We start from the raw sequence: 14432 nt of genomic DNA, 5'->3' as shown, positions 1-14432 counted from the left end.
TGACCTGATTAGTTGCCAGAATCACAGGAAATCTTTTACTGTTAGGCAAGTTCTCCCTGTGTCTGGTACTAAGGCTTCCATCTTTTCCTTCTTCCTGCATGGGATTCCTAGGGGCATTTTAACTGGGTGTAGTCCATGGTTTCAATAGTCGGGTAGCTGGCGGGATCCTCACAGGTGTCCTTATAGTGTCTCTGTAGAATGTCTCCTTCTTCCCCGTGGTGGCTGGACTGATAATGGCCCACATAGGCTCTTATGTTTGAATACTTGGTCTCCAGTTGGTGGAAAAGTAGCTAAGATAGAAGTTGGTACCAAGAGTGGGTGTTTCTGTGACAAGCCTCACCGTGCTGTTCTCTGCAGGAACATGGAAGACTTGGTGCGTTGAAAGCATGTAATTTGCTTTTTGATTTTATAAGTGGGGTCACAATGAAATGAATTTGAGATCGCCTTGAGTCTCAGAGGAGATTTTGAACTTCGGTCTTTTAAATAATGTTGAGACTGAAAGACTATGGGGACCCTTGAAGTTGAATTGAATCCATTTTACATTGTGAGATACCCACAAGCCAATGGGGGTCAGGGAGTAGAATGTGGAGCTTTGAAGAGGAATACTTGTGCCCCAGTGGGTGGAACTGTTTGGGAAGGATTAGGACGTGTGGCCTTATTGGAGGAGGAGTATCACTGGGGACAGGCTTTGAGGTTTCAAAAGACTCACTCCATTCCCAGTGTACTCTCTCTATGCCTCCTGCTTACAGATCATGAGGTGAGCTCTCAGATGTTCCTGATGCCAGGCCTTTTATCTTAGTTAGGTTTTTCTATTTCCGTGAAGAGACACCATGACCACAGCAGCTCTTTTTTTTTTTTTTTTTTTTTTTGTATGGGATAATTTTAATGAAACTTGCTATTTATATATTTACAAAAAAGGAAAAAACCCAACAAAAATAGATATTACAGTTTAATAATAAAAAGTACAACTGAGCACTGTGGGCTAGAGGTGGGATACCCACCTAACGGCATGCCCACCCTAACATGTCATCTGGGGGCCTGGAGAAAGGACTGTGAGAAAGACACAGGGGCTCAGCCAGAGAACCCGTTCTTCTCCCCAAGGGTTAGGGCAGTTTGAATTTGATGCTCAATCCTTCACATCCTCTTCCTTGTCCAGCAGGTGGCTGGGTACAGGGGTGGGGTAGGGTGACACTAGGATCAGAGGGAGGTACAGAGCAGGACGGAAAGACAAGACGTATCCCAGGAAAGGGCAGACAAGGGTGGGCGACTGGTGACTTAAGCAGAAGGAAGTTCCTATCATAATTCCTGGTATTAGAGACGGGGGAGCAAACAGGAAAGGAGAGCGGGAAAGGGGAGGCAACTTGTCCACCTCTCCCTGTCTCCACTCACAGTTCCATTCCGTGTGTCAATTCCAGTCTAGGACAGACCCAGAGACAGTCCAGTGATAAATTAGTGGTTTGTTCCCAGTGGAACAACTGATCGAGGAAATGAAGTCCAAAGCTGGTAGGGAGAGCTGGAGTCTTCTTCAGTAAGACACGGATCCTGGCTCTCGGGGAGCAACGAAAAGGACATCGGCTTTGGCATTGATGCAGTAAGTGACGATGAGAGAGAAGATGAGGATGCCGAAGCCCACGATCAGGGTGATGAACTCAAGTTCTTTGCTGGCAATCAGGAATATCCGAGCTTGGATGTCTTTCCAGCGGCTTTCAGCCCATGTAGAATATTCTGTGGAGCCCCACTGACTTAGTTCAAAGGCAGGGGACAAGGCCCTGGCCAGTCGTACTGTGGAGCGCACACACCGGGGGAGCCACTCTGTCTTGTTGGAATTCCAAGGGCCTTGTACCCATGAGTATTCATACAGATCCTTGCTTTCATTTGGGACTTTACTTGGATCCTGGCACTGCTCTCGGGTGAGGTCGGTCACCTTGCCTGTCAGATTTGCTAAGGCATACTGCACAACGTAAGTAGTGTTGGTAGGGCTGGAGACAGCGATGTAATGTTGAAGAGGCCCATCATCCAAATAGGACCTTAGGTCCTGTCTGAGGATAGACTGGAACCACGAGTTGTTGGCTCTAACCAGGAACCCATAGAGCAGACGTGTAACTGTTTGGGGATCAGCCTGAATGGAGTCATTGAAGTTGGTTCCTCCTGCAAGCTCATACAATGCGCGAGCCAGCACTGTGGCCACGTTCGCCAGAGCCTTGGCAGTGTCTGTCACAAAGTTCAGATCCTCTTCTGGGCTCTGCCACTCCGGATAGGTCACGTTAATGTTCTCAGCAGTGTCATAAATGCTCTGGTAATACCGGTTATGGAAGGAACCAGAGTGGTCGGCCAGAACCACACCCGAGATGTTTCGAGCCCGAAGAAATCGTTGTAGAGATGATGGTGGAAGGGCCTGGGACTGATTCTGCCTTCTGAGGACAACTTCAGGGACACTAGCACCACTCTTCTCCAGAGTGACCAGGAGGTCCTCCACCTGGTTCTTCACAGAGTCATTCTTCTGAGACATGGGATCTGTGTGCATCCAGAGATCTAGGGAAGTTCTTAAGGCCACCTGTCCCAGCTCCACAAATGAGTCGATGTTCTCGAGCCGCACGGGAAACTTGCCGTTCTCCATGTCATAGACCATCCTTGAGCTGCCAATGTAGTCAAAAGTCTCCCCCTGGAAGAAGACAAACATCACATTGCGGGGTAGCGTGGTCACATTAGGTGCCTTGTGCAAAGCTTCAGCTGCAGCCAGCTGAGTGACAAAGGAGGCTACAGCGCTTTCTGCCCCTGGGGCCACGTTCCAGAAAAAGGACCGGCTATCCAGCCGGGTGGTAGCAACCACAACCTTTTCATCAGGTTCTAGTGCCCCAGATGTATTTATAGGCTTAAGCATGCTCCATACGTTGTAGTCAGATAAGGGGTCACAGACGATTTCTGGGTTGATGCTGAAGGTGCTCTGGATGAAGTTGCGCCGCATGCAGGTAGCAGTGCTGATGACGGCGTGCATGTGTGAGAAGAGCTGCATAGCACACAGTGGGAAGCTTGGTGCAGAGCCATTCTGACCCAGGTTGTGATCTTGATAGCACTGCTTGATGACCTTGGTTTCATTCTCATCTTCAAGAAGAAAGATGGGAAAACTGAAGTCTTCATAAGCCAAGCCATTGCCCAGTTCATTCCACAGTGTTTGTTTGCAGTGAGCAAACTCTGACCCATAGGAGTTGGAGTAAATACCAAACCCATCATTTGGGCACTGCACACTAGGAGAGAAGCTTGAAGTCGAATTGGGCTTGGCTAGAGTCACTGCAAGACCAGCAATTCTGTTGGTTTTCCCCTTCAGCTTTTCCATTACATCCCTGATAAAGAGCCTGCCCTCCAGTAGAACCACATACGGGGGGTTGGGGCCATCCGTCAATGCCCACTGCAGGTCCTCTTCTTTCTCCACGACATGGATAACCCCTGTATCCCCACTAATTGAAGACTGGCAGCCGATCTGATGAGTGGCATTGAGCAGGCGGACACAAGGAGCTGTTTTATTTAAGGGAATGTAGATTTTCCTCTCCACTGAGTTTCCCAGACACAATCCTGCCAGTGTCATGGAAAAAGACAGAAGGAGAAGAAGACCCCGACTTCCTGGGTCAGGCCCAGAGCCGCCCCTAGTCGTAGCCATCTTGCCTCTTGGCAGGGCGGAAGCATCGGGTCCCTTCCAGTCTCGTATCGGCCTCTCTAGGCTTCCCCCACAGCAGCTCTTATAAAGAAAACATTTAATTGGGATAACTTGTTTACAGTTTCAGAGGTTCAGTCCATTATCATCATGATGAGGAACAGGAGAGCACCGTAACATGCAGGTAGACATGGTGCTGGCTACATCTTAACTTGTAGGCAACAGGGTGCCAACTGGGCAGTATCCTGAGCATAGGAAGCCTCAAAGCCCACCCCCACAGTGACACACTTCCTCCAACCAGGCTATACCCACTCCAATAAAGTCTCACCCTATTAGATTATGGGAACCAATTACATTCAACTGTCACAAGTTTGTTCCCCCGTCATATAGTCTAACCCTATGAAAGTGTAAGCCCTATTAGATGATTTCTTTTAGAAGGTGCCTTGACCATGCTGTTTTTGTTTTGCCAGAGCAATAGAGAAAATAACCAAGATACTGACAATGATCTCATCAGCAGCTGTAGATGCTTAACATATCTTTTCATTCTTAGAGTTGCAGGATGCCAATATTCTGTATTTTCTTGCACACACACACACACACACACACACAAGCTGGAAACATTGTAAGGAGACACTTCTCCTTATCTCTTCCACTTGGTTACCCAGCAGTGCCTTTTATCTGAGAAATGCAGAATAAATGTGGTTCCTGTTCTTTGTCCACCAGACTTTAGAATAGCAACTTAGTTCCCTATCATCTCCAAATGTAGGCATTTTCTTATTTGGAAATCTCATACTTAGGCCATGTGCTTAAATCTGTGTTTGAGAGCTGGGGAGATGGCTCAGTTGGTAAAGTGCCTATCACAAAGACATGAAGATAGGAATTCAGATGCCTAGTGTACATGTAACGACCTGACTCGATGTCGTAGGTCTGCAACTGCAATGCTAGGAATGGGGCAGAAACAGAATTACTGGATCTCATTGATCATCTAATCTAGTGGAATCAATGAGCTTTGGATTCAGTGAGACCTTTTCTCAAAAATAAGGTAAACAGTGATAGAAAAAACAAACAAACAAACATATCATGTTGGTTGACCTCTGGCCAACACACACACACACATGCATATATACCGACATACACATGTGCACACATATAAATAAACAGCTTTATTTATTTATAGCTTTAATTTTGATAGCTTTAATTCATTGAATGTTTCGTTATCTATTGAAATTCAGATAGTCCCATCTTCCTTAAATTGACCCCTCTGTACTTCTGACACAACACTGGTAGCTTTTCATATGGTCCTTGCTATCTAGTTTTGATAACAAGTACATTTTTTGTGTACTTCCTACCCCAGCCATTTCTTCAGGATACCTTGATATCTTTTTAATGGGAAATGGTAGATAGAGATCACATTGTGAGTTCCAGGGATGTTTACTCCTTCAGACTTGGACATTATTTTCAGTGCTTGCTTGTAGTTTTCAGTAGACAGAACAGACAACATTTGCAATACACAGAAAAAGGAAATGTGCACACGCATCAATCTCTCTAAAGATAAAAATGCCTCATGAATTTATATTGATACTTCCTAGTCAAACCTGTTCTCTGTGCTCAGGATTTTTGTTGTCAGTGTCTATCACTCTCCCAAATCTCTATGTCTTTTTGAATTTATGAACATTTAAAATATTTTCTTGTTCTTGCCTAATCCTCTATGGGTATGACAGTTGAATTTATTTGCTCTTATTTTCTTTCTGGCTCGGTCATTTCTTAAAATATTTTGTCTTTATTTCTAATTATTTCCTGAGTTCTGTCTCTTTATTTCTGAGTTTCTTATTCCTATTCTATTATTTCATATTGCATATTATTTTCTTAATGTCTTTTATCTCATTGGAAATAATAGGCTACAGTTTTAATCTGTTCTTTGAGTACTTTTTTCTGGAATGATCTTACTGCCTATGGGGGATGTTATTCAGTTCTTTGTTCCTCATTTTTTAAAAAAAAAGTAAAAATGATGTGACCTTGATATTTATATTTTTCCTTTTAATGTGAAATTACTTTTCTCAAACTTTTGCTTTAAAGTGACATGCCAGTCAGAAAAGTCAGTTCTCCGTATGACTCTCTCTGTTGGTTTGGGAAAATGTTAAAGAACAAGGCTGTTTGCTTTGGGATATGTCACCATTTTGCTCTGCGGCTTTTCTTCCCTTCATCTTCTGTCCGCGTCCTATTTAGTCCTTGTCTCCCTCCGAGCCATTTTTCGTCAGTATGAAGCTCTGTTCTCCAAGGGGTCCTGGCAGGATGGTTTTGAGAGCTCATGGGAGCTGCTCTAGCCTCTTAGCCCTTTTCCCAATCGACTTCACACTGATATTGGCCGAACCCCTGTTTCTGCTGTTCTTGGGTTAGCCTGCTCTCTTTTAATTAAGAGCTGTTGGTTGTTTTGAAAACAGGATATGTCCCCCTGCTTTCTGGTACATTTGGTGCAGAGTCCTTGTCTTTCTCCCAGACACTGGCGTCATGCAGGTCTTGTGGCTATTGGTTATTTATCCCCATCCACTGGTGTTTTAGCATTTGTGGAGACATCTTGTTACCTAGTGCTATAGTCTGGGTGTGTTCTTTGGAATTCCTATGTTGGAAATTTGATCTTCAGAGACCTATGTTAATAAAAATAGAGATTAGGGCCTTTGGGAAGCAATTAGGTATATAGAAAGTCATAAGGGCAGGTTCTTCATGATTAGCAACATTAGTGGCATTGTAAGGAAGAGACCTAAATTGGCATGCTTCCTGTCTCTCCATGTCATTCCCTCCACCATATTAGAACTAGCAAGAAAGCCTGAACCTGGTACCATGTTCTTGGGTTTCCTGGCCTCTAGAACAAGGAGCTAAATATTCCTCTCTTCTTTTATATTATCCAGCCTGTGGAACTCAGTGATAGCAACAGAAAGCTGCTGAAGACACATTTGTTGCACATGTTGTTCATGGGTTTTTAGCTTCCCTTTACAGTTATCTTCTCTCTTTTTACATAAGGATTCAGAGAGGATGAAAAACTATGCTGTTGACATTGTCGTCTTCCCAGAATCCTCTCCCAAGTTATTTCAATTATAAGTGTATTCTGTATTATAGTCCCTTTGGGAGGTTGCTCATAACTTATGAGTGCTGACATATTGCTTCCATTTGGCCCTGGGAAGGTTAAGAGCTTTAAATCTCAGCTGTTTGTGATGTCGCAATTAATGACCAAACATAAGGAAACTAAAATATGAACCTAATGTACTTTTTAAAAATTCAGATTTAATTACAACAGAAACATCTCTGAGGATTTGGGGGTTATTTTTAACAATAAATGAAAGAAACCAGTTGTGTTTATAGTCTCAGAATTAACACAATGCTGCTTTCTTTTATGGAGTACAGATGCATAAATTACATGTAAGTTTCATAGGATAGATTCACATATGTTGCTGCAATTCTACTCTTGTCAGGAATTCGTTAGAACTGGCACAAAGAACTGTCTCTACAGGTTTTTCAGTAGCAGGCACCCGACTGACAGAGCTAATAGACTCCATGAGAGACCAACACCAACCTTCAAAACTAGAAGAAGTCTCAAGTGCTCACCCAGACCACAGTCTTCAGAGTCTAACTCAGCGTATTTAAGCGTGGGCAATTATTAGCAACTAATAGCATCGGGAAGAAATGAGTTTTGCTATCTAATTTTTCTACCCGGATGACAAGGTGTGATACCAGCAAAATAGAGCAAACAGAAACAATGCTTCGGCTCTACATAATAAATAAATAATAAATAAACAAACAAACACAACAGAGCGTGGTAGCTAGGAAACAGCAGCACTGAAGAGGAATAGTTGAGGAGCCAGGGGCAACTCTAGGGCCATGTTCTAATGCTATGCAAGTGGCATTACACATGGTTGCCATAGCTACAGAACCACACAAGCTATAGACACATAGGCCCTGCGGGCCCACCCACCCGCCCATCCACCCTGCTTCCACTGCCATCTACACCTGCCCCTGCGAATTTTCCACAGCACCAGTGTAAGGGGGAAAAGGCCATATGGCTTAGATCAAAATATTTTTTTCACTTCTAAAACCAGAATACAAGACATTCTGAGTAGAAAGGGAAAAAAATTAAAAAGTGCTTGTTTCCCAGGGGTTAAGCTTCAGAATAGCTGTTCAAGGAGCAAAGGTCAGTGGCCCTGGATGCACCCCTGCGTATCTCCTCTTCTACCGCTACAGCAGCCCCGGAAGTTGTAACGTTATTCAAAAAAACGCATGTGGATTCAAGAGGTAGAGGGGGGTTGATATTTTAGTGCTCTGGTCCTATCCTGTAGCATGGAAGAAATGCTTTTAATAGTCACTGCCAAATTTAAGTCAAAGCTGAGATAAGTTGAAAGCAAACAAATCAACAGAAGTTGTTTAGGATAGGGGTGGGGAGGAGGAAGTAAACAGAAGAGCAAAGTGTCTCGGATACGAGGTCCTTGTATATCAGTCTGTGTTTGGGGATTGGACAATGGGAAGTGAAAACACAAGATCTCCATCTTGAGGCACCCAGAAGAGCGCCACATTTCCAATGGCCCCTTTTTCCTGGAGAACTAGCCCACACTCTGTTCACTAGGGGACTTGCTTCTTCATGTCCCTGTGTTAAGATGGAAGTAAAATACTGGAGGATTTGCTGGCTCTATCTTAGGGATTTCTCTTGAGGTGCAGTCCCCATACCCTCTATACACACGTTTTTATTTGCTGACGTCACAGAAACTAACCCTGTCTGAAGAGTCTGACAAAGAGGAAAGATGGCTTTGCCATCCTCGTTAGTGTCCTAGGACAGCGAGGTGTCACAAGCTGGGTGGCTTACGACAGTAGATACGTGTTGTCTCGCAGTTCCGTTGGAAGACCAAACTCGGAGTCCCTGAGAAGCCTGTGGTGAGTCTTCCCTTGTCTTCTCTCAGCTTCTCATTGTTTACCAGGAAACTTTGTGGTTCTTGGCTCCTAAATGTGTCACTCCCATCATCCATTGTAACATCGCACGCATGTGTCCTCTCTCCATATCTCCTAGTGTTCTTTTTACAAGGACATCAGTCACGTTAGATTAGGGTCCAACCCTAATCCAGCGCAGCCTTGTTATTAGCTATATGTACAGTACCCTACTTCCAGATACAGTCCCACTCTGAGGTACCCAGGGGACAAGACTTCAATATCTCATTTGTGGATGGCAAAGACTCAGTTCAGCCCTGAACTCCATTCATCTGCCTCCTTGGGATGCAAGCTCAGGCACTTCTCAGCTGTGTGGCGTTAGGCGGATCTTTCAGTCTCCCTGAACTGAGGTTTCTCCTCTATGAAAAGCTGTAGAAGTGTGGGGGGGGCAGTTACAACATGGTTCTCACAGAGTTGTGGCCACGCAGATAAGCAAAGGGTGAAAAAAAAAATGGCACACTTGGTGGAAAGTGGTCGAGTCCTCTGTGGCCTCACTTTTATCTGGGGGAGGACAGGTAAGCACTTCTGGTCCAATGAGTGGATACTGAGATATGAAGGGGAAGGAAGGAGACTGTGTGGTTAGAGGTGTGTGAACAGCTCTCTCTACTTCAGTGGTCCTCACCCTGTGGGTCAAGATCCCTGCGGGGTTGAATGACTCTATCACAGAGGCCACCTAAGACCATCAGAAAACCCAGATATTTACATTACGATTCATAACAGTACCACACTGTCACGAAGCAGCAACGAGAAAAATTTATGGTTGGGGGTCAGCACAACATGAGGAACAGCATTAAAGGGTCACAGCATTAGGAAGGTTGAGAAGCACTGATCTACATGATACTTCAGCCATTAGTGTCTTTTCTTCGCCCTAGGCTGCTTCATACCAGGCCCTGCCTTGCAATGATGTGTGTGTCCTCCCAGGTGTTTACTGCATGTTATTGTAAGGACATTTAAGAAGAACTTGCTACAGTGTTCATCTGCAGTATCCTGATCTGTCTGTTCATTTATTCATCCATTCATCCAACAAATATGTATTGAACAATGGAGAAAAAAGACAAAATAAAGAATCCATTTCTGTGGATCTTTCACTAAAAAGGGGGGTAAAGAACACATGAACATGCGGATTATTTATAGCCCAGTAGATACGTACGGTGAAGAAAATAAAGCAGGGCGAAGACACAGGACGTCAGACTCAGGGAAGGCCTCTGAAGGTAAGACTGAAACCCAAAGGTGAGTGAGATTCAAGGGCTGTTTTCTGCCTGGAGAGAGACCAGCCAAGCAGAATGAATGGTCCACATGGAGGCTGAGACCAGGACCTACCAGGCATTTCAGAGGGGTGGCAGGAGAGGCCCTGAGGCTGGAGCTGCATGTGGTAAATTTTAATAATGAAACTATGTAAGTCTAGTTCCTGAGACCCTGTGGAAGGCGACATGGGAAAAGTGTAAGGATTTAAAGTCAGCAAGACCTGAATTCAGACTTAAGCCCTAATATTTATTATTTTCATATGCTTGAACAGCTTGTTGGACATGGGCGAATGTCAGTTTTCTTATCTTTAAGATGGGGAAATAAGAGCCGTTTTGCAGGGATTTTTGCAAAGGTAAAAATGAGGTTTGAAAAAGGAGCTTTAAAATACAGATTTGGGGTAATTCAGCTTCTATTCATTACTAGCTTCAAGGCTGAGGTTTGGCTTTTTCACAGGTGAAAGGGGAATAATAATGATAATAATATATAATAGAACTACTATGAGGATTTAATTAGATGGAGTTACTGTTATTCTTGGCAGTTACATTATTACATATTTGTGGATTTGTTTCTATTGGTCTTGCTCGGGACTTGACCCTTCCCCTCTCCACCGTGTGTGTGTGTGTGTGTGTGTGTGTGTGTGTGTACATGCAGAGGCCAGAGGACAACTTCAGATGTCTTTCCTCAGGATAAGTTCACCGTTTTTTAAGACAGGATCTCTCATTGGACTGGAGTTCACCAAGTAAGCTAGGCTGGCTGGTTGGTGAGTCTAGCGATCTGACCATCTCTGCCTCCCTGCACTGAGATTACGAACATGTGGCACCACTCTGATCTCGTCCTTCTTTCTTCCCTTCCTCCCTCCCTGCCTGCCTTCCTCCCTCTGTCTCTGTCTCTGTCCCCGTTTCTCTCTCGTTTCATGCATTCTAGGGATCTGATTTAGGTTCTCAAATTTGCAAGGCAAACACTTTACGAACTATGCTCCCTCCTCAGCCCTCCTTGTTTTTAGTTCTGGGGAATCTTCATCTATGAGCTCCTTGAGAGATGTCTCTCATGTCTGCTTGTCATTTCACCTATATGGGTCAAGATGGGCTTCCTGAAGAACAAAGAGTCCCAGCGTGAAACAAGGTTCACTCCTCGCACCTCCCGCTCCGTTTAGTGTTGACTTGTGGTCCCCGCACCAAAAAGCTTGTATTCTAAGACCCAGTGGATTAGATTGCCACAACCGGAGTGGTGCTGGCTGCCTTGGCAAAAGTGGGAGGGGAGTATGATGTCGTGTACTCTGAAGCTTAAATATTCTTCCCGGAACTAACACTCACAGGCATTGGCCAAAGTGGGTCACATGACCACAGTGACTTTGGGTACAAACCCATCTGTCCAGAGGGAGAACAGACACTATCTAGAAGTCACATACCCTGGGATTGTTTTAGAGGTGGCACGGACGCTGCCGCTCTTTTCTCCGTGCCTCCAAGCTCCTTTCTCTTATCCCTGATCCCTTTCTGAACTGTGTACCCGAAATAAATCACCCATGAATCCTCTCAGACTGCGTCTAGACCACAATTCAGCCCAAACACTGTGCTTTAAATTTTCTGAAACTTTATTTTTCATTTCTAGAAAAAAAATCTTTTTCAAATTGCCCTGTTCCCTTTGCTGCCCGGCGGATTCTGGTTCTTCCTCTGTATTTTAAGGACTTCAGAGTTTCCGGTTGGGTTGTTACTGCTAGTTCCAGGAGTTCAAATCCTCCTGAGAACTGATTCTTCCAACGATCTGTTCTGTGCCCGAGGCACACACTTTCCGTGTGAGCTCATCTTCAGTGAGGATTCTTCCACAGGCCTGGCTCTAGAACCACCCGGGATCTGAACACATCCTCTGACGGCCTCAGATGAGGGCCTCAGGACCACAAGGGAGGTGTGCATTCAGGCCCACAACTCCACTTATGGTTTGCTTTCTAGAGAGTAAATCCTGTCCACACAGTGCCTTAACTAGATCTCCAACTTTGCTAATACTTAAAAAAAAAAAAAAAAAGATTTTGTTTATTTTACACGTGTTTTGCCCAAATGTATGTTTGTACAGCATGTGTGCCTGGGGCCCACAGAGGTTAGAAGAGGACACTGGATCCTTCGGAATCAGAATTAGGGATGGTTGTGAGCCACCATGTGGGTGCTGGGAACTAAACCCAAGTCCTCCTCTACAAGAATAGTACGACTCCTAACCTCTGAGCCCTCTCCAACCCCAAGCCCCTTTTTTAAAAAGTCAGAGTCTCCTGTTGCTCAAGCTGCCCTGAACTTAAGCAGCCTGGGGGAACTTGAACTTGATCCTCCTGCTTCCACCTCCGCAGCGTTGGTATTACAGGCATGTACCATCACACCCAGCTATTACATGTGCTGGGGATGGGACACGAGGGCTTGCATGTCCCAGTGAACAGTCACTAAGTACACTCTCGGCTGTGTTTTGTTTATATGCCTTGTGTCTAATAGTAGGAATTTACATAAATTCCAATTTCAGTGATGGTGTGGGTCCTTGTAAACTTATTTTCTTTTGGAAGCATGGTCTTTTCTATGTAGCCCGGGCTGCCCCAAACTATTAGCAATCCTTCTGTTTTAGGTTTGCAGCCACATTTTGGGATTGCAAGCATGCAACACCAACCATCTGGCTGACAAATGGTTCAGATCTTTGTGATTTGGGGTTATGGGTACCTGAGGGCCCCCCCTCAGCCCCATTACAAGTCTTGCAACCTGCAGGACTCCTCACACTGCTCTTGGGACACCAGCTCCAAAAACCATATGGCCCGTTCATGTTCCACCCTCCCAGCAATCAGTCACTTTCTGCTTTTTCTCGTTCTTATGGTTTTCAAGACCCTCCTTCATTTCTATGAGTTAGAGACATTTCTAACACTATTTGAACTCAGTTATTTATTTAAGAAAAAATGGTTTGGTGTAGAGAGCCAGGGAAACCTTGAATGAATGTGTAAAGAGTGAACAAAATCCTGAGTGAATGCGTATTGTTGACACAGGAACAGCCATGTCAGGGACCAATGCCTCAGACCCACCAAGTGGCAAGGCCTTGCCCGGGGTAAGGCTTAGAGGGATAGCAGAGTCTTCCTCTGGCCCCAGTGCAAATGTTGACAGAGTGTGCAAGGATGAGTGTTTACAAATGATTGACCAGTGTGTGCAAATACTAGAAACTGCAATTTCCTCCTCCTGGGATTTTTCAGCCCGAGATCGCCTGCAGAGACCTCCTACCAAGAGCAACTGCGCTGTGTATAATGAACACACTGAGGTGCGGGGTTGTTGCATAACTGATGCGACTCCATCAGCGTGCACATGGCCCGCCTGGCTCAGCTCCTCCGTGCATGTGTCTGTGTGCCTATCTTTTCTTCATTCCCTTGATGCTCCTAGTCAAGTCAAGGTGCCAAGCCATGCAGGATGCAATGGTTTGTTTTGTTGCATGAGCCTTTCTGAGTCTTTAGACAGGTGATGAGAATCTTACCAGTTATTTTTTAAATAGAATGTTTCTTGATTTTTGAGTCTTTCATACTTATAGACAATAAAATATGATCATTCCCTCTTATTTCCCACTTCCAATTCCACCTCTCCCTAAACATATTCCTCTCCCAACCTCATGCCTTTTTTTTTTTTAATAATCCACTAAGTCTAGTTAGTGCGCCAGTATGTATATTGGTGTAGAGTCGTCGCTGAAGCATGAGAAACCCACCAGTTACCACATACTCAAAAAGAATGATTCTCCCTGTAGATAGCTCACTTGGTAAGGGGTGGAGCCTGCAGAGTATCCCCCCAACCTGCGTCATAATTTTAGCCAGCTTGACCTTGTGCAGGTAACCATGGCTACTGTGAGCTCATGACTGTGATTAGCATGTCATGACCTGAAGACATTTTACAGCACCCCTTCCCATCCTATGGTTTTTACATCCTTCCTGCCTCTTCCACAATGTTTCTGAGCCTTGAGAGGGGAGAAGCTTGTCAATCATCTTAATTTTCCATATTGACTGGAATTCTCTATACCTTTTATAATAAATCAATTTAGCATAAGTGAGTTCAATAGATGATAGCTAGGAGGTAATGAAGGGTCAAGAAAGTGTTTTTAAAAGAGAGGAGACAGGAACACGTACATATACTCAAGGAGCCATGGATGCAAGAGAAATAGCATATGGCAAATAAACGAAGGAAGAACTGGGTCAAAATCTAGATGGGGATCTTAAGTTCGGAGCATGGGTAGAAGGATCAGCTTTAACTCCTAGAGAGTAGGAAAAACAGGAAAGGAAGGGTTTGTCTTCATATAAAATGGATGGGCATAGAGCCTGGTACCTCTGTTTGCTCTGGTGTAGGATGCGGGGTAAGACAGAGTTGGAAAAGGAAAATCACTAAATATGGATGGGCACAGAGCCTGGTGCCTCTGTTTGTTCTGGTGTGGGATGCAAGGTAAGACAGAGCTGGAAAGCAGAAAACGCCGAGGCTTTGCAGTAGTGGCTAGACACAGGCGAGCAGGACAGACGGACGCCACCAGGAACACCAAGCAGACCTGCCTTTCTAACGCCACTAACACAGTGGCTGGGCAA

The 14432-nt window shown here is 44.7% G+C and overlaps 1 protein-coding gene across 1 annotated transcript; it reads right to left on the bottom strand.

Annotated features, from left to right (window-relative positions):
- Window positions 1-875: 875 nt before the first annotated feature.
- Window positions 876-3690, bottom strand: LOC130876755 (nicastrin-like). Its single transcript, XM_057773336.1, has one exon. The coding sequence runs from the start codon at window positions 3653-3655 to the stop codon at window positions 1526-1528; it is 2130 nt and encodes a 709-aa protein (XP_057629319.1). The 5' UTR covers window positions 3656-3690; the 3' UTR covers window positions 876-1525.
- Between the last annotated feature and the right edge of the window lie 10742 nt (window positions 3691-14432).

This window comes from Chionomys nivalis, chromosome 7, assembly GCF_950005125.1.
Source record: "Chionomys nivalis chromosome 7, mChiNiv1.1, whole genome shotgun sequence".
Classification (NCBI taxonomy): domain Eukaryota; kingdom Metazoa; phylum Chordata; class Mammalia; order Rodentia; family Cricetidae; genus Chionomys; species Chionomys nivalis.
The sequence above is the reverse complement of the archived record's forward strand: the minus strand, read 5'-3'. Positions and strand labels throughout refer to the sequence as shown.